Source organism: Poeciliopsis prolifica, unplaced genomic scaffold (genome assembly GCF_027474105.1).
Source record: "Poeciliopsis prolifica strain line A6 unplaced genomic scaffold, Auburn_PproV2 SCAFFOLD003, whole genome shotgun sequence".
Lineage (NCBI taxonomy): Eukaryota > Metazoa > Chordata > Actinopteri > Cyprinodontiformes > Poeciliidae > Poeciliopsis > Poeciliopsis prolifica.
In genome coordinates, this window is record NW_026562378.1 from 14839965 (window position 1) to 14861622 (window position 21658).

Below are 21658 nucleotides of genomic sequence, written 5' to 3' on the forward strand. Positions count from 1 at the left end.
TTAAAATTTTAAAGTACTTATAAAATTTTGACATTAGCTTTTAATTTTCTCTGGCCACTTAGAACATAAAAAATGATAAACTGCCTCTCCAAGACTACAAAAACAAAGCCACAATGAATAAAAAAAATCTGTGCTTTTATTATTATGATCCAAATCTGTGTGAGGGTAAATTTACAATGTTTGATAAACATTGTGAATAAAATTATTATTGTTATTGGTTTCTAGAAAAAGCATGTCCAAATCCCACATATACACAAACTCTGTGACAGGAGGCTTGTGATATCATGGGGAGGTTAAACACACATCTTCAGAAATGAATAAACAATGGGGTTAATTAATAATTAATAAAATATTTGAACCCTAACCTTCTGCTTTCCCTCTTTAGATTCAAAGTCACGCAGCGAATTGTTTCGTACCCTCATGCAAATCGCATTATTGAGAAAACCTCGTATGCAATCGACTTTCTGACATTCTGGGATTCAAGGAACTTATCATTTCCAACACTGTGATAGAAAAAAAGATAAAATTTTATAAAAGCTCTGCCTTGAAGCGCACTCTTTTGAAATATGCTTAAAGGAATTCCTTGAGGCAGAACCCTCTGGCAGACAGCCGTCTTCTTCCTTCAGGCCTCTCTGTTGTAGTGACACAAAAGCCTGGAGCTTTGTTTTTAACTGAGATGGTAACTAGTGTATTTACTGTCTTGTGTCAAGTTATTTGTTCTACTAAATTGGCCTTCGTAGATGTTAGCAGTGTTTGCAAAAGTCTGCTTCGGAAAAGTCTCTCCTTGTAACGAAGCTGGCTACAAGAGAAACAGACTTGATCAAAGAGCTTTTTGCTTTCAGCCCTCTCTGTTTAAAGGGGTTTCAAAAGTGTTTGGAAGAAAGAGATGTGCTCACCAGTGTGGACGGAAAATGGCCATTGACCCTTTCCATCACTTCTATTCTTTGGAGATACAGTGGAGCTCTGAGGAATTTGCATCTCAGCGCTGTCATTATGTGGCTCCTTAGTGGAGAGCGTGTTTACTTCAGTGGGTCTCCTCTCCTCGTTTACCAAGCGGTCATCACCAGAGCTCGAAGGCTCCGCGTCGGCTTTGGCTGTCGAATTGCCCTTTCCTTTCTCTTTGGCTGTGGATGCGGGGGTAGGGATTAAAGGCTCTTTGGACACTGTGCTGTTGGCCTGCTTCTCCTCATTATCAGATGAATTCTTGTCCTTTTTCCTTTTTTCAAGCTCTTCTTCCTCTTCTTCTTCTTCCTCTTTCTCACCGTTCTCTTCCTCCTTCTCCTCCCCCTCACCTGTGGCCGGTTTGTCCTCGGCCTGCTTCTCGCTCTCGGCACCCTGACTGGCCGCCTGCTCAGTGCTGGGCTTCGAAGGTGGGGTGGATGGATGTGTCGGGTTCTGACTGGCGGGAGGAGTCTGCGTGGGCCAAACAGAGCTGGGCAAGGAGGAGATCACCCCACCACCGACGCCCAAGCCTGCCAGCAAGGTGCTGGTCACCACTGATGCCACTGTGGCCTGGCTGCCGCTGGAGGAGGGGCCCATCCCTGTGGCCATTGAGACGAGGGAGAAATGTATGCCAGAGGACGTCCAGGTGGACGAGCCGGAGCTGATGGGAGCCATGTCTGCAGATGACGCTGGGGATATTGTGGGCTGAGTAGGAAAAGCAGAAAGACAGATGTGGTTAAACATCAACAGATATTTTACAAGGTTCCTTCACATTTTTATGACTAAATTTCAGAGTTTTCCAGCTTTTATTTGGCTTATTCTAAAATTATAAATACAACTGTTCAATCTGTATTAATGGCAAATATTGCTTTATATAGTTTGGACTCTCGTTAAGGTAAGTACATAAAGGATCAGCATATAAACAGCATGAACACAAAAGTCTGGAATTGTAAAAGTCTTGAATTATAAAATTACCTTTTATTGATGATGACATCTAAGATAATGCTATAAACTAGATAAATTAATTAGTTGGGGTGTTAATAACTAAATATATAATTTACAAATGGTTACTTTTTTAAGTTAAAAATGTTGAAGAAAAAGATAGGCCAAAAAAAAAAAACATTTTTCATTTGATTAGAACAGATGAAGAAGGGATGGAGGCATAGATGGATGGATGGAAGAATGAATGGGTGGACGGCTAAGATGGACAAATGTTTGGATGGATGGAGGTGCACGGATGGATGAAAGTTCAGTGGGTGGGGGGATGGATGGATGGATGGATGGATGGATGGATGGATGGATGGATGGATGGATGGATGGATAAAAGAATTAGACAGATGAATAGAAGAATAAATGGATGGATGGATGAATGAGACAGTAGAACATAAAACAAAGTCTGGAAGTACAAATATCTCTTGCCAACGTTTGACATAAACATCAATTTGCACAGGCGTCTATGGGCCAACTAACCATCCCAGTCTTCACAATGCGAGATCCTTCAAAGATCCTTGTTGTATTTGCTAGAAAAGAAAGAATGAAAGTTGAGACGCTTTTAAAAAATAATCACATGTGTTTGACATCAGGAAAGTTCAAATCTAGCCAGCAGAGCGAGCGAAGCTTTTTAGAGATGAAACTGCGAACCTCTGAACAGCAGCGTCTGGCTGAAGTCACTGCGTAGGTCACGCTGACACACTGCCTGCACCCTGAACAGGTAGAGCAGGTCTGGCGACACGTTAGAAATGACTGCTTTCTGCAAAGGGACAAAACAAGAACACATTTGCAACAAGAAAAAATTATTTTGAAGAAATAGCTATATTACATTTGAAAGAATGGAATCTGATCCCTAAAGTGAAAATATATTATGCTAAGCTTCAATCATTTTTCTATCTAATTTGATATTGTTCACAGATGGCTATAGTTACAATAAAATTGTCCACAAAATTGGATGGGTGATTGCTTATGCTGTAGCAGAGCCAGTTCTTTTTTTTTTCTTTTTGTGGAATAATTCAGATTAAGTTTCCAGAGACAGAAAACAGAAAATTGAAATGGAAATGAAAGTGGGCACAATAAGAGACTGCCAGCTGAGAGAGAAGTGAACTAATATAATACTGCCACACAGCACCGCATGCGAACAGTAATGATTCTTTTAATCATCTATTTGAAGCAAAGTTATAATATAAATATATAGTCAATCAAAGATATTTGGGAAAAAATTGATTTATTAAATAAAAGTCTGCTTACAAGAATAGCTCAAGTCAGAAACCAGCCTGAAAATCCTCCAGTCGTACCACTGTGTTGTTTAACTCGCAAAACAACCTTCAAATGTAAGCTTTAAGAACTGACTCTCCTTCATATCTTACGCCTACACAAGCTTCTCCATGGTATAGCAGCTCTAATAGAGAAGACTCTGCCTCCTCGTGTTCTCTGACGAGGCCCCGAAAAACAGAGGATGAAGACCAAGACTGCGGAGATATGACGATTGTGCCAGACAACCTCCGGGCGCAGCGGGCTTGATGGAGAACTAAAAGGTCACTAAATGTTGCCTCAAATTGCCGCTGGTAGCGAGTAACCAGCAGAGGGAGATTTAAACTGAAATGTTATCTATGTTTAAAATCAGCCGGAGCCATTCTTGTGGCAGGTTTCAGGATGTGTTGGCGAGCGAGACAGACTTCTGAGGGTGCACAAATCTAAGGGAAAGGAAATAAATACGAATCCATCTTTAGCTGAGCAAAGCATTAAGTTAATTTATAAGGCCATCCTTGACAGCAAGAAGCCTTTTTGTATATTCATTTTAACTTAGTTGTCCATCATTTCTAAGCTTTAGTGACTAGATTCGACGTTAAAGATCCCCGCTAGGCATTTTTTAAGACATGCTGCATAAATATGAGCAGCATAGAAAAAAGCTGTGAGTAAAATCCTCCCTAAATAGTTCAATTAACTGATTTAAACATTTTTCTAAATTACATCTCCCTCACTTCTCACCAAGAATCTATAAATATTCAAAACTTTTTCCCTTTTAGAATAGAAAACATGGACATGGTATAAGAAAAATCTCCAATGCGTCCATCAAACCTGGAATCTGGATACTAATCAACAGATTTCCTATAAACTTGTTTCAAAACATCTTCTTCCTTTAACAGAAAAAAAACAAGATTATTAGTTTACTGAAATTTTGCCCCATTCCTCCAGACATAGCTCTTGTAACTGAGTCAGCTGTGAAGGCTGTCTTGTTCAAACACACCTTTATATCTGTGCCTGCCAATTTTCTATGGGACTGACATCATGGCTTAAAGACGGCCAATCCAAAATATTGACTTTGATGTCATTAAGCCACTGGATAACTACATCTCTGTAATTTGGCAAATGTCACTGCTCAACTTAACGACAAGATTTACGTGCCCAAGATTTAAACTTTCTGGCTGATAGAAGTGTCTGCTAAAGAAGATTATGGCTCACAAAATGATCTATCAAAACATATCAATGGAAAGTTGAGTGGGAGAAAGGTGCAGGGTGAAAAACCTACTAAAAACACAGAGATAAGACATGTTGAGCCACTCCTGAACCAGAGAGAACATCATAAGTATCTGTTTTAGAGTACAGAGGAAAAGTTCTCTTTTAAGATGAAAGTGAAGAAGAAAAAAGAATGAATTTTGTGTTTCATTTGGAAATGAAGGTCCTGCATGGCTTCAACTATAAGGGATTATTGAGCGCATTCCTTCAGATCATAACCTCTCTGTGCAGCGTTCCGAACCAAAAAGGAGTCACAGAAGCAGCAAGTGTGCAAGATGCCTCAGCAGTATCCAACCTGTGGCAATGGCAACCATGTATTTTGAAATGCATGACCAGTTTGGAGGTACCCGTGTCACCAAGGAGCTGATCCCACCATTCTGAACTAGTGGGTGCTTGTTTTGACCTGGCTCTGTTTATATCTAAAGAGGCAGTCATGCAAACTACGGAGACAGCTGGGGGTCAGAAGGCCTTGAAGAAAGGCACAGCTGGGCTTTTGATATTCAGAAATGGAAAGATGTATGACTGGAGAGAAGGCTATATTGTGTGAAAAAGAACATCCCAGTAGGTGCAGCTTCCAGCAGACAGAAGATTTATTTCTGTAGACATAGCAAATGTCTTAGAGGAATGATACAGTAAGAACTAAAGAAGTATTCCAATGTTTAAGGCAGCAGAGATGAGTTAAGTGATCAGTGGATCACAGATCTTAAAGACTACATTTGCTCTGCATTTGTTATTAAACAAAGTCTGTGGTGAGGTGCCTCTGAGGCCAGAAACCACTGCAGATTTATTTATTTTTCTTCTCATCGGCTGTCCGCATTGGTAAAACAAAAGTGTAAAGACTGCTTTTGTTTGCACGGCTTTGGTCTGGATTAACTTTCTGACCCTCCTACACAGCGCCCGACTTCACAGTCTGCTTCAAAGATTTGAATTAATGCAAAAACAAAAACACAAACAAACCAAAACAACAACAGGGGACGGGACAAGCGTTGCATCTGGGTAAAGGCCACAAGGGCTTTTGTCAGCTCATTATACGTATATCATTTGTGACGTGTCAACGTCTGCGACAGGCCCGTGTTTCTATTGTTAGACAGGTGAGTGACAGGGGAAGCGTCTGGGTCCTCATATCAAGCAACAGCCACATGCAGAGTTCATCACAACCTGTCTCCCCCTTTACACACTGTCACTGATCCGGCCAGCGTCTCATCCTGACAGATGCATCTGAGCCTCTGCACACAAATCAGAGCTGTTCGAGCAACAGCTACTGAAAAATAAGATAAAACAAGGCAGAATAAAACTAAAAAGTATAAAAAAAATACCCTGAAATTGTGCCAATAATAAAAAAAAAAAAAATATTAATAATAATAAATATTATTGAAATAAATCCAATTAAATAATTGCAGAATAAAAAATACAACACAAGCAATCATGATAATTTAAAAATAAAAAATAAAAATAAAAATCTACTAAGGTAGAAAACAATTTGGTGATAACTCTTACCATGCTTTGGTCTCCTGTCTTTACAAAAGTCTTTTCATCTGCTACGTCCCGTTTCACCCAGCTGTAGGAGACCATGTAGCTGGTGATGGGGGGGTGGTAGATGGTCAGCGGCCGTTCCCAGCTCACCATCAAGGCTGTCTCATTCAGCGGTTGGATCTTCATGCTCACTGGGGCGCTGCTGCACACTGGTCCACAATAAAAAGAAAAATATGAAAAGAAGGCAGCATTAAAGGAGCCCAAAAAAGAAGAACAGGAAAGAAAGCACAAAGAGATAAACAAAAAAATAAACATTGCAAAATGAGTTTTGTGAAGGGACTGAGTAGCTTGACTATTTTAAAAGAGAAACCTCTAAATAAAAAATAAACAAAACACATATTTCAAATCTAATAAAAAAAAAAACACTTCTATTGGCTAGACTCTGGTCAAAACAAGTCTCCAAAATGTATATTATAAGTCCTAACTTTGTTATGTATTTTATACATTTCAGATGCAAATACTCCAACAGTTTTAATGCTACAAACATACAGAGTAAACCTACTTTTGATTATTTCCTCATTTGGATGTTGCTCTGAATAGGTCAAAGCATTTCATTTTGCGTGAGAAGAATGAAGAAAAAAAAAAAAGCAAGCATTGTTCCTCCTCAAGGTGGCAGTGTAGGCTGCAGCATGGACATTGACAAGCCCCCATCAGTATGAGCAAGGGACAATCTGGACAAGCCTCTCTGCACATCAGGGCAGTAGCAATCAGAAACTGGTGTCAAATGACTATGTGCTCTTAGAGTTTCTGCCAAATTGAAATTGTCACCACAATTTTCCCCATTTGCACAGTGAGACTGAGACGCAAATTATGCACCATGACATGTGAGAGATGAGAAGAAAGAAAGACAGGGAGGGAAGGGAATCAGTCAAAGGCACACAGGGGAGAAGAAAAAAAAACAAGAGGAAGAAAATCTCAGGGTGTTGATTAGGTGTGACAGGTGCGAAATGCATCATAACCTGTCGGATGTTCGTTGTCAGGTTCAGTAGCTCAAGAACAATAATTTAATAGCAGCTGAAGATGTCACTATGGTTTTGGAGGCTGGATCATTACTGTCCTGAAAATCACCTCTCTTTTTACAATTAACACCAGAGTATTAATAACTCTCTGGAAAGCTTTTCATTAGCTCCTGTTTTGCATTTTAAAATATATTGTTGTGTTGCCTGCATCTGGGAAACAAACAAAAAAAACAAAAACACAACTTGTGTTGAATTTATCAGTGAACACGACAGCAACGGATTAATTTTAAACCTCACTGATCCACTGACATCACTCATTTTCTGATTCCAGGAACTGTTGCAGAAGATCTATTGAGGCTAAATATGATTAGCATAAAGTAGTCAGTATGAGGAACCAAAAATGTAAATCTTTTATCAGAGTCAGTATTACAAAAATGCAAATTACATCATACCATTCATGTGTGAATTTATGCAATGCATACTCTAACCTTACAAAAATAATCTCTAAAGCTTCAATCTCCTCCTGCAACACCACTCAGAGCAGAGAAGAGGAAAGCGTGAATCTTTCTCCTGGCAGCATTTACAATGAGGAGGATGAAATGACTGTTGTCAACAATGCTGCTCCACGGCGTATCGCTTCTGAAAACTGTACGATATGTTTCAAAGCAGACCGTGAGCAGACGCGGGAATGATGCAGGGAACATGAACTTATCTGAAAACGCGAAGAAAGCGACACATCTGATTTAAACATATACTAGCATTTTTCTAAACTTTGCAGCGAAATCATCTAAGGGATAAACACCAACACAATAACTGCAGCACCTGTTTTATGGTAATATGAAGCTCTTGCTGGAGATGCAACTTTAGTCTAAACTGCCTGTTTGAGTCATTTTTTAAAAAAATACAAAACAAAATACCAAACATGCTTTGGTTTTAAAAGCTCTGAAGTCAGAATTTGCTGCTTCTCTTCACCTACATCTTTTTTGGAGCCAACAAAGGCAACCCATCTAATAGCAAGACGCTCAGCCTTGGAGTCTTTTAAATTGTGCTTGGCATTTCCACTATATCAGACATTTTTTAATCAGTCCGCAGATGGAAAGAACAACAAACAAAGTGACTCATACTAAAAACATAAGCATCTACTTTGACAAAAAACATAAAAAAAATAAAAATCTGACATGGTTGCAAAAAACAACAAGGCTTTAGACTTAAAAATTGTAGCTACGACCACATCTAAATTCTGACCTTTCATGAAAATCTTTACTCTTCTGCCGAAACCTCTCTAAGACGCCTCCGACAAAATTCGAAGGAAACGTTTTCTCCATCAAAGACGCCAGAGCCAAAGCTAGTCACAAGGTTTGATCAGCCTTAATGGACTGTGGTTGTGATAATGCTTGTTTTGATTCTGCAAGACAGCGTTGTTCTTCACGACTTTGACAACCTTCTATAATTTCTGTCCAAGTGTGCTAATCAGTTTCAAATCCAAAGGATATCTCTGGAATATTGTAAAAGCTGTAGAGGAAAATAAATCCATACCACTGATCTATACTAAACTAAAACCCATAGCTGGAAGCAGCCACTATCCTATTGGCTGCCATCTCTTGACAAAAACAGATTGTCCTTGTGGCTTCGAAGGTTTGGGTTCGTCATGTTTCCCCCCTTTTAACCTATTGTCCTAGATTTAAATAAGTATGAATTACACCATTAAAATAACCCCCCTCTATTTTAGAAACTACTTATCTTTTGATTAATGTTAATACACAAAGTGTATCTTAGATTTGAAAATGCCTGCTTATCCTGTAGATTAGTGGTCCTTGACCTTGTTATTTTCTTTAGTTTTTAATTAATTCACAATAGACTTGAGTCTTTGTAACATTAGATGTAGATGTGTTTCCCTGAACTCCTTAAGATATGGTTGCCTGTTGGTTCTTTCAATATATGCTTATCCTAAAAATATAACTTCCTAACTGTCTTTGTTTCATTCTCACTGCAAAATGAGCAATTAAACTTCTTAAGTTTTGGGTTTCTGTTGCACTTGAATGATGCAGCTTACGAGATTTAATAATCTAAATGAACATAAAAAGCATCTTAACAAAGTCTTGTGAGAATTGTGCCTTTGACTATAAAATCCAATAGGAGATATCTGGCAATACATTTGCTACTTTAAGCACAAATTCACTTTTTGCAATGCAGCAAATCAATAATCCACAGTATACCAACAAGTCCTAAAAATTGCTTGCAAAATGAAGGCTTAGAAGTGTCCTAATCCAAGTCCCTACCAAAGTCTGAGATGACATTAAAAAAAACCCATCCCCTTCAATGTGAGTAAAATAAAAGAAATATTCTGCAAAGAAATTGGGACAAAAACCTTTAACATGAATTTAAAAGAAAATAACAGAATGTTTGAATGGAATAGCTGCCTCCAATGGTGGCATAATGCTAATTTGATTGAATATCCATTCAATCCCTTATTCCGTTGAAACTACAAGCCACAGTTTATTACATAAATAACATAAAATATTCCACACATCACGACCTCAAGAGATATCACTCCTAAAGAAAGAGAAGACTCTTTTACACCTCAGAATGCCAAGAGAGTTTTACATCTGAGACCAAAGAAACACGACTGGTCGACATAAAAACCAGAAAATAACCAAAGAGAAAAGAGAAGAAGAGAAAATGCGAGATATGCTGGCCCACATTCATCCTGCCCAGTGACATAACACCACAAAAGCAATTTCACAACTTAATTTGTATGGGTCTATTTTAGCAATGCCACATATTAATGATGATTACTGATCGGCCCTTTTAGAGAGCTCCAACTTCATCACAAGCATTCCCAATCAATTCTCCCCACCAGACACCAACAACACCAATTTAGGGAGCAGCAGCCTTTCTCATTAGTCTCTTCAGTTCCTGCACTCTCTGTTAAAGAAAGCGCAGTAAGACGATCACATAAAAGAACAAAAGACAAACAAAAATGCTCTGATCAGGGCTCGGGTGCGGTCGGTTCTTTGTATGTTCTTTCTTTATGTGTCATGTCAGGTGTCGTGATTAAATGCAACTTTGATTCATGATGAAATGTGTTCAACTAGCAACTTCTACAGTATGTGAGTGAAACAAAATTCATTCCCAAAAATTTAAAGATGCTAATGTTAGCATTATAAGCTAAGAAGTACTCGCAGAAATTTACTACTTTCATTCAGTATCTGATTTCGAGTAGCGACACAATGTTCTTAAAATGACAAAGGAGATTTCTTGTGCTTTCCATTACTTTGTCCCATCCACCTGGTGTTTTTGCTCCAGGTGGAGCAAAAGCACCACCTGGAGAAAACTTTTAAGTTTAGTTTAGGCATTTTTTAAATCAAATGCTTTGAATAGAAAAACTAAACACTGTAAAGTAGCCTACCTCTGATACTGAATTTGAGCTCCTTTCCATTTGGTTTTCATTTTTGTATGAAATACAAATAAACTAGCTGTGGTGTTAGTGCTTTTTTTTAGCTAGACGATGTTTGGGGGCCAGGCCCGGATTAACACAGGTACTAGAAAATTTGGCGAATCATTTTGTGGAATACATATCCCAAATGAATCTTATTTAATCAGAAATAGCTTGCTAAATAAAGAACCAAAAAATGATTAGACCAAAACTGTGAGCCGCTGACTTACATGTGCTTCTTAACTTATTTGAAAAAGGAAATTTTACTTGTTTATATGGAATAACTTTTTTTTTTAGTTTAAAAAACTACTGCCTTTTTCTTTCTATTTCCTTATTCCAATCTTTTCTAGTGCAATGCATCAAAGTGCTCATTAAACAAAACAGAGGGGCCCATTATTAATGTTACCATGAGCTCTCATAAATTTGCATGAATTTTTAATGAAATTTAATTGGAACTTTTAAACTGCTGCTGAAACAACAAATTAAGGAGGACACAAATAACAGAAAGTTTACTGGATAAGAGTCTTTTCCGTCTTACAAAGAAAACATTTCCAATTTTGGAATCTGCAGACAATGGCAGACACTGGCAAAGACAAGTCAGTGTGAAACACATGACAGACAATTTGTAGCGTTCTAAAAAAATGATAAATAAATAAATATAAGAAAATTAAATGAAACATATCTTACATAAAACAAATCTTACCTCTAGAAGCCTCTGTGCTGTGTGGGCTTCCTAATATCTCAGTCAAATCTTTCTGCCATGCATCTTTCACAGCCGACTTAAAAATCTTCCTATTATTCAGGTCCTGCAGGGGCCTGAAGTTGTTTGTCAGGTACTCGACAGACTTGACGTGGTCCTGTTGTTCCGTAGTGAAGATGGAGTAAAAAGCATCCAGCTGAATGGAGAAAAATGTAGAATAGCTATCAAGAAAAATTTAAGAGCTACCGTTCCTGTGTGTGCGTGCATGTACAGTATGCGGGTGTGCTTGCTGTGCGTGAGTGAGTCAATGTTCACATGAATGTGTTAAATATAATATATCATGCAGCACTGCAATTGTAGTCACTTGCCAGTAGCTGAATGTTCACAAGTGGAGAGCAGTATTTGCAAGAAACATTTACACCACAGGCAGCAGCAGGCACAGACTTCAATCATCACCCTGGCTACCTGCTGGGCTGTAACTTCTCAATGGGGCAAATTTGTGGCCATTGATTGCCAAGAATGATCTCCTGCCGTGTGCTGTAATGACTACACATTACAGATACTGTGGAATCAATGTGTCCTATGGGTGCTTGGAGAAATGAATTACAGGTTCATAAAGGACTATCTGTGAGCGTCACAAACATTGTAGAGGTGGTCAATAATCTTGCAGCAGAAGTCATTTTTGAACAAAAGATTTGTCCTCATGCAAGTTCATAGAAATTCCACTGAGCCCTGCAAATTTCTGTGGAACAGAATGCACTAGAGAATATGCAGCTGGGTAACCCAAGAATTGTATGTATAAAAGATTCTGCAAAGCACCGTAGAAGGGAGGAGATCAGCAAAAAAAGAAAAAAAAAAAGCACAGGGCGTGATTTGGCATATATTATCTCTCAAAATCACAAACAGCAATAACAGCTGGAGGTAAAATGTTTTAAAGCACACAGGCAAGTGCTGCAAAATGCAGCATTTTTCACAATCACACACTGGGTGGATACTGTAGAAATACAAATTATTTAAATTGATTAACTTAAACAACCAAGATTACATGATGACTTGCTTCAGTGTAACACAATATTATATACAACAGACAATTTCAGTAAAACAGGTATTTAATACATTACCTCAGTAAATATATTTTTGTTAGGGCTATAGAAATGAAATTAACAACAGATGTTGGTAACAAACACAGTAATCTGCATGTACAAATAAATAAACGAAACAGTCTGTTTATTGAGTGAACTGTAACAAAGTTAATTGAAACAGCAATATACACTGAACATTGAGTGAAGGAAATCGAAAAAAGGCATATTGAGTCAAGAAAATGTCTGAAATCTGTCAGAATTTAGAAAGCAACCCTGCTATATAGAGAGAATTTAATTTTATCTGCTTTAGTCCTAATTAATGACCTATAAAAAGATTTCTCATTACCAAGATACAGGAAGCCTTCTGTGATGGACAAAAGCAAAGACCTTGGGTACAGGCATATTTCTAAACCTATAAATATTCCAGTGAGTGAAATCCACAAGCAGAGAGAAAACAATTTCCCCATAACCTGGACACTACCAGGTGCTCCTCACTGGATTTCTCGTTGAGAAGTAGAAAAAAATCAGTAGAATCGTCCAAGGGCCAAACACAACCCACCAGTTGCTTAAAATACTTAAACAGCATTGCTAAAATTTGCTGCAGAACACCTGGACAGGTCACAGAAAGAGCAAAATTTAACTCCCTAACTATAAATGCACAGTTCATGGTTGGAGGAGTGTTACAGTCATGGCTACCTTAGCCAAGACAATTTTTAAAATCATAGTAAAACCAAGATTTTAAGGGAAGGGAGGCAAGACCAATTCTAAGCCCATTTTAAGTCTCTACTGTCACCACATTAATGTTGCTGTCACTGCAAACATTTTAAGGACATTCTTCTTGTGGTACCTCATTAGCAAGCAAATGTTTGCTTGCCAACCCTTCGTCAGTCGTGCACCTTATTTTTAGTCTGGAGCATTTTAGGTGGATCCAAATTTTCATGTAAGCATGTAGGGGTCACCAATGTCAGTGTTGAAAGTTTTAATTAAAAAAAACATTTATCAGATGCAGTTGAATGCAGCAAAATTGCATTAAAACAGTCAAGGTCCTTTGGTAATGCATATCTAAAACTTTAGAGAAGCGTATGTGGTCTTTCCACTGGTTTCTCCACGTATCCAGACATGATCCAAAAAAGCATAGCCTTCGAAACTCTCAATTGATTTCAGAGAAAGAAAGAAGTGAAGTGAAGCTGCAGGAATGGGCCAGTCAAGCACTCGACTTGAATCCAAAGTTAAAAGAGCTGAAGATCGTATAAAAGTCGCCCATAAAACATTTATTATTTGTGAAAAAGAATGGGTAAAATGTCATACCTGAATAAAACATACAACTTTCTCCGTACAAGACATAATCTGAACCTGGTATTACTAAACGAGGATTTTCTGCTGAGTATTAAATGTATCGCAGCAGGCATTTGAATATTTATATTCATAAGAACTTTATAAACTATTTTATTTGGATTTTGTTTGTACTGTGTGAATTACATCAGTTGTTACCAAAATCTGGTTTAAATTTCATGTGCATAGGCCAGCAGAGATGCATTAACAGTAAAAAACTAACAATGTGTGCTCAATACTTATTTTCTTTGCGATATAAGAGTAGGTGCTGTCAAATGCCAGTAATTGGCTCAACCGTCCTGTTTAATCATGCGCTGCATAGGCAGTCATGGTTTTATATGCAAAGGAGCTGGAGAGAAATGTGCAAAAGGGACTAAGGAGGTGAGGCACATGAGGGAAAATTGCTTGTGCGTTCACAGTGGTGGACTGCGACTGATCCACAAATGGGATCTTAGTGTGTGAGGCGAATACAGCAGTCAAGGTCTGTGAGGGTGTGTGTGTGTGTGTGTGTCAGTGGACTTAACGTACCTGTGAGTGGGACAGATACACGGGCCTGGAGAAGATGATCCACTCCACTACTTTGCTGCAGGGCGGAGTGGTCAAAGAGCCGGTGTATCGGTAATAACTGTCCACCGACGAAGGCAGCAGATCCCTCAAGATGAATGACCTGAGGTTGGTCTCCTTTTCTGGATGAGGCATAGGATTAAAATTTGTTAGTACACAGATCTTTAAAGCTTGGTGTTCTGCACATGGCCCCATTTCACCCTTCTTGTGGCGTTTTTACAGCTTTCCTGAAACCTCCTCTCATGCAAGGGCAGTAGTTAAAAGCCTCAGTACTTGTTATCACCCAGGCCAGATCTTTGTAGTGAGATGGGCTGAGAGAGGCGCAAAAGCAGGGAAGTCTGATAAGATGGCCAACCCTGACAGCTGATCTGTGGCTGGGTGGCAGTGTACTCTGCTCCATGTAACAACTGTGACTAGGCCACAGGGATTAAGGCAGATCATTATGATTAGCAGATTTGTTCTGTTGCGTGATTAAAACCTGGCAAAGCTGGGCAGAAAAAATACAAACAAACAAAAAAAATAAAAAAACATATAGAAGAAGATGTCTTCATCTATTGTAAAAATGCAGTGTGGGTTATGGAAGTTGGTTTATTTTTTCCAAGAATTATGATGACAGGAACCTAAACAAAGCTGAATTTACATCAAACCCAATCTCTCACTGCCTATGGCCTTATCTCTAATGAAACAGAGGTTCAGGGTGTGGTTTGCATTCAAACAACCGTCGCATGGGAAGCTTCGCCCCTTTGCCTCATCTGTACTCTGAGTCAAACTCAGTATGCACAGCCTTTCTTCTCCCTGTCTTCAGACAGTGTACGTGCCCTATCGCTCCTGGGCCGCCGAGATGCTGATGGATGGATGACTGTGGGATAACGAGCTAGTGGAAAAGCAACCATCCTAACAGGGGAGAAGGCAAAGAGCATTTAGCAGCTAGCAGGAAGGGAGTCCAAAAAGCTGCAACGTTCATGCCAAATTCTTTGTCAGCTGGGAAAATGGGATTCTGTGGTGCTAGAACAAACATCTGTGTATGTGCACAGCCGAGACTCGTGCCAGGCAGGCTTTGGCTCAGGAGGTAGAGCAGGTTGTCTACCAATATTCAGGGCTCACTGTTCAGTCTCTGACCCCTCCAAATAGCATTATGTCCCTGAGCAAGAAAATGAACCCAAAGATGCTCCTACAGGCACAAACCCTTTACAGACATGCAGTTATTATATGTCTGTAAATGGATAAATGAACATGTAAAATCCTTTCAATGATAGAAAGAGTGGGAAAATGTAATAAAAGTAGGGGCTATGCATGCTTTTTATGTATGTTAAAAGTAACTGATATATAGTATCTTGTTTTTCTTAAAGCTACAGAAAAAGCATGGGTCACTAGTTGGTGTTAAGGTATAAAGTCCCATAGTTAACAGACACAAAGAGGCAAACATTGAGGATTAACACTCCATGAAAACTGGGATTTTTGACACAGTGTTAGGGGTTTGTGGAATATACATCATGAGGCATAGATTTTTTTCTTCTGTTGTTTGCAAACGATATTTAGACATGAAATGTTTCTCCACTTATTAAGGAAGCTGCCTGAGAGAGACATTTGTGTCAAGAAGTTGTCCTATCCAAGCAGGTAGTTCATCTACTGCAACCAACTAATATCACTGTGCTTTTCTTGTGATATTTTACACAGAGCAGAATTAAAAAAGGCAATAAGCCCTTAAAGATATTTGTATGATGTATAATTTCAGCAGCTGTAGGGATGATGCCTTTGTTTTCTTTGGTAAAATAAAAGCAGTTCGATAGTGTTATAGATTTTTGTGTTAATGGTATTTTCACTTATAGTTACCACAGTCATGTTCCATCCCATACTTACTACAATACAAAAGAGGCCCTCCAGTTTTCTTTATTGCATTTACTTCAATTTAAAGTGACCCATTTTATTTTCCTGAGGCTAAAAAGCATGTGGTGATAGTCTCTAGAGATGAGAGGCATTTAACCAAGAATATTTTTTCTATATCAAGAAGCACACATGTTCATGCAAGTCCAACACCAAATGTCCATCTCCTTTAAAATTTTAATCAGATTCAACTGCGTGAAGCCGCCATGAGACTAAAAAAATAAAAAAATAAAAAATGCAATATGCTTCCAAACATCATCTTGTGAGTGTACAGTAATGCCTGCAAAATCACTGCCACCATCAGGTTTTAAAGGAGTCAAACGTTGAGCCTCAATCTGCAGTAAATATGCATAGTGATTTCAGCCCAGTAGTAGTAAGTTTATGGAACGAGCAATGCCATTAAGACTCGTGCCACAGCACATAACAAAGAACATTAATAGTTAAAAGCGAGTATGAGGCTTTGCAACTGCCACAGTCCATGAGAGGATATAAAAGACAGAAACTGGAGGTGGGGAGGGGGGGGGTCTAAATGAGGTTCAGATGTAATTAATAGTTCTGTGTTTATGAGTGAAACTCTGTGGATGTCTCCTCCTGCAGAGTTTTCCCACCAAGGGATAAGCAGTATCTTGCAAATTTATTCTGCTTTTGAAGTTAAACTAGTTTTTTTTTTCTTTGCCAGTAAGACTAATTTAGAATATATATATATATATATATATATATATATATATATATATATATATATATATATATATATATATATATATATATATATATATATATAAGTATGTGTATGTGTGACATCATATTTAAGCAGCTGAATCTGAGCATATCAATATTTGTTTGCCGGGAGCATGTCGGAATCTGTACTGCCAGAGAAATGTACCTCTTGGATCACCCACTGTCAAGTACGAAGCAATGTCAAAGGGATTTTATAAGGGTCAATTGCTTTTTGAAAATCCCACACAAATTTAATTCGTACTGTAATGCTTTGTGATAAGGAGATTTGGGTATGAGGCATGACAACATATAAAAAAATAAATACAAATATTTCAGAGAAGCAAAGAACAATCCTTTCTCCAAATATTAATCTACCTTCACGGATATACTGGTGTTTTTACATGAAGCAAACTTTGCATGAGGGTACTTTTTCATTACTTACCATGGTGCACCACTCCTTTCAATCCCTGGATGATTGGGTCCACAGCTGGGTTGTCTTTTTGCCCAAGCTGCAGCAAATGTCCAAAGACAAAAGGGGATTATGGAAAAGGATTAGGAGAATTGTACAGCAATTTAAACAAAGAACTAAAATGACAATCAACATGAACAAAACACAGGGAGAAGGCATAAGAGCAACATATAAAACGTATTGTAACCAAGCTGCTCCTAATACCATCTAGTAACATTATTGTGTTTATATTGTTCCTGTCGTACATTTTCGGTTCGAATTGTTCTACTGCAAAATAAAAATGGTCTTTAAGTACTGTTTTATTCATTATAGTCACAACTGTACCGAATATAAGTGTCCTTTTACTTGTAAGTATAAACATTCAGGTCCTAAACTGATGTGCAACCAGCTTCTGTGTGTAAGACGATGTAATCCAACCACCAAACCCGACATCTTATGAAACACTACAGCTTGGAGGCAGTGCCTGGAGTCTCACTTCAAGACTGCTTGTGAATCCTTTTATGAGAATCCCTACAGTTTAAAAGTAACAGGAAAAAAAAATACAAATTTTTAGTCAACACCTACTTTTTGGCCAGCACTCCCAAAAGTTAATTATTTGTGATTTTAAGGCCAGAATCCATAGATTATAGTCATTTATTAAATTATAGACAGATAAGGTGAGAAAGATTTTGATTAAGGAGATTGTCATAAATTAAATACAACGCATCAACGTTGCTCCTCATTATTTTTCTATAATCAACAAAAATCAAGTGTAATATTATGACCTCCTGCTTTATAATGTGTTGCTTTTTTTTGTCAATAAGACTCTACTAGGATCTGTAGGCAGGATGTTAGCAGCTTCAAGTCCTGCAAGTTGTGAAGTAAGATCTCCATGCAACACATGTCGAGCATATTTAACAGACTTTCAGCAGGTGTCGTTATCTATTCCCGTCTTCATTTTGTATATTTTTGCACATTATTTATATTAGTTAGTCTTACTGGAATAGAAGAAATACTGTGCTTCTTACACTATTCCTGAGTCTTTTTTTTATTTTCTTTGCTGCAGGGCACACAAAAAGGCCACAACCATCAGGGAATACTGCATCCATTGAAACGTTCTACAAGACCTGCAACAATACTTGGATAGATTATATGTTTCCAAACAGAATATTACCCAAAGCTTCAAACTGCTTCTGCTGGCTTGGCTTTTTCATATGCTGGTGTCATGTGTTCCCCAGCATCCAGGAACCAGACCAGCCCACCTGGTTCCATTCCACCATGGTCCAGATCAGAAGTCCAAGTGTCTGTTTTCTATGGATGCTTACCACTGCAGCCTGGGAACGCCTCATAAGAGATGCAGTTCTTAAAAGTCTCTGACCCGTTGTCTAGCCATCCCAATTTTACACTTGCTCAAACTTTGAACCTTCCCAATTTCTTGTGCTCCTAACCCACCATATTTTGTGAACAAAACATTTGCTTGCTACTTAATGTACTATAAACATTAAGATTTACAATTATGATGGAATCATCTTGTGCTAGTTGAGTTCACAATGTGATCTATCCAACTGATCATTGGTTGCTTCTTTTGGTGGGGAGATAATCAGTTGAACTACCACAAAGCTTTGCTACAAATTATGCATTCGTGTCTTGTTTCTTTAAAATGACTGAGAATCTGTGCTGTCATCTGCTGTTAGTGTGTGGTTTCTGGCAACAGCATCTAAAACTGGAGTTTGCAATGGTAACAGACTGTAGTGGGTCTCCTCGCAGTGAGAAGTGTAAGTTTTGCAAACAGCAGCAGCCGTGCAGGCAGGCAGTCTGTCCAGACCATAAGTGTTTGGATAGTTACACACTTTTTGTACTTCGAATGATACGCTTCAGTAGATTCAGCCCAAAATACATAATGGATAAGAAATGATCGCGCAAAGTCTTGAATTAGTTTTACTAATATATCAAAAGAACTTTGCGAAAGACCTAGCTCTTAGCACACTACTTAAAATGCAAGTGTAATAATTTATATCAATGTAATATTTAAAGTGAGAACATCCATGTTTCGTACGTCTGCTATCTAAGTTTCTCCAAGTTCCACTTTTTTCCAACGAAAGCGCTTCACATTCTCAGATGGTCTCTGTCAGCATGATTTATTGGGGTGGTATTTTGTGAGGAACCATTGCAGTGATGTAAAAATTACAGGTTAAGCAAGTGGAAAACCTGCTTGCACAGGTGTGAGACAGCAATAGAGCTACAGAAGATTTCATGATGTAACAAAACACAAAACGAAGAAATAATGAAAAAAGCAGCACAATATGTGTTTGCTGAAGTACAAGTTGTTCCAGATATAACACAATATGTTGAAACAGTTGAGCGTAAATGATAAAAATGAAAGTATATATTTTCTGTTTTTTTCAAATTGCCAAATACTTCTTGTGCATTTGGGCTACAACTGCATAGTATTACAAAAAAGTACACAATAGTGCAACTTTGCAGGACATTATGGCAAATATCCAGATTCCCTTGGTTGTGCAGTTATAAAATTGTATGTCTTTCATTGGGATTTGATATGACAAATCAAGATAACAGTGAATATACAGTATAAGATAATGTGAGATAAAATCCAGTCTGTCAGTAAAGTGAAGAAGAGCAATATAAAGTCTGCAAGAGGCCCCTCATAACTCTGGCTGTAACTCTGGAGGAGCTCCAGAGTTACAGCTAAATCTGTTGACAGTACAATCTTGAGTTGTATACTAACACAAATATGACCATCATCAAACAATAGCTTGAGGAAGGCCCATGATGAAAGAATGTCATAAAAAAAAATCCAGTGTATGTTTGCCACAAGCCATAGAGAAACACCAAAATTACCAAAGGATGTCATATGGTCAAAGTTCAAGTTTTGGGCCCATTTTGTAAAACACTGTTGTATAACTAACACAACACATCACCTTGAAAACTCCCCACTGAGACACAGTTGCATGGTGGCAGCATCATGTTATAGAGATGCTTTTCTTCAGGAGGAACAGAAATCTGGTTAGAAAAGATAGCAAGACTCCTGGAAGAAACATGTAAGAGACTGTCAGACTTTATATCTGAGTCAAAGGTTCCCCTTCCAGCAAGACAACTCTATAAGTCCATAAAGTCCAGAAAGCCAGAGCTACTGCGGACAGGTTCGCATATTGAAATGTTACAACAGCGTAGTCCATGTAAAAACCTGACAAGGCTTGACATTTTCACCCAATCGCTAACATTTGATTGTTACGATTGGAATGCACTAGTTCAATGCTACGAATCTCACCAGAAATCGCCTAGACTGTAAACGGTCATGTAAAGAGAGAAATGCCAAGCTAAATGAAATGGTCACTAAAGTTAAAACATCACAGAAAATCAACATAATCGTTCAGAAATCCACTTACTGTTTGCTTATTGACCTGATGAAATTCAACCTGAGAAATTGAACTCAATGGGAGAAAATACAGATGAAGCATCGAAGGGAGATGGGAATGGAGCGAAATATTGTTGGAAGGCATTGGCTAAGTTAACAAAATGTAGTCTCTGCGGGATGAGTACAAGGTTTCTATTTGCAAAAACAAACAAAAAAAAGAAAAGGAAATGAAAACACTATGTAATTTATCCACTTGAGATGCTTCAGTTTGTGCTGCTCAATCACATGAAACCCTACACAAACACTGAGGTTGGTGGTCGCAACAGGACAAAATGTATCACAAGAGTAATAAGTACTTCTGCAATACTCATCGAACCACATTAACTTCTATCTCAGTGTTCTCTCCGCGCTGTGGTTCGCTGTATATAACTACTCTCACACATGCACCGCACATCCCTTAAATGTAACAGCAACTGAACGTGTCAGTGTCACGCATGAATTCCCACACTTCTTCTGAACATTTTGTGAAATTGTGTGGTAGAAAAACGTGACTAGTTCAGAGCTAGTAACACTTATCGCTTTCAACATAACAGGAGTCTGAGCTGCAGCCCCAACATTAACAGGCTTCCATACAGAGCAGCGACTGTTTGATCTGATTTCTGATCGGCAGTTGAGAAGAATCCGACAGATGACTTATTAAATAATAAAATAGCATTGCTATCCAAACTGTCCTCTCCAATTGGATAACCAAGGATAATTAACAGCAGCCAAAACGTGTAGAAAATATATTTTTTAGCTTTTAATCCACAACAGGATACATAAAAAAAACCCCAGAAAATACAATGTCTTTGTAATTCTGCAATATGTAGTAATGGTGAATAATGATGTAAAGATTTTTTTCAACATGGTACATATTCTGGGATAAATAAACCTTTACTAGATGTAAGGGTTTTTCACCTTCAACAAGAAATGTGTCAGGAAAATTAACAGCAAAGACACCAATGTGTGAACAACTTTAGATTTGACAAACTGATGTACCGATTAAAGATTCATGATTCTTCCCAAAGATTTCCAAGAATCTCTTTAAATTTTATGAAGTAAAAACTTTTAATCTCACAGCATGTTCAGGTCTCTAATGATCATGCAATCCCTTAGAAAGATTCCTTTCTAATCTG

General features: G+C 38.2%; 1 protein-coding gene across 1 annotated transcript in view; it reads right to left on the reverse strand.

The window, feature by feature from the left end:
• LOC129355036 (receptor-type tyrosine-protein phosphatase gamma-like) overlaps positions 1-21658 on the reverse strand; it is a 148132-nt gene that overhangs the window by 18765 nt on the left and 107709 nt on the right. The window contains exons 6-12 of the mRNA XM_055024589.1: positions 17102-17168; positions 14023-14180; positions 11084-11276; positions 5950-6134; positions 2584-2692; positions 2413-2462; positions 897-1647 (exon numbers count right to left, since the gene is read on the reverse strand). Coding sequence (XP_054880564.1) covers positions 897-1647; positions 2413-2462; positions 2584-2692; positions 5950-6134; positions 11084-11276; positions 14023-14180; positions 17102-17168 — 1513 coding nt within the window. The remainder of the gene's footprint in view (positions 1-896; positions 1648-2412; positions 2463-2583; positions 2693-5949; positions 6135-11083; positions 11277-14022; positions 14181-17101; positions 17169-21658) is intronic.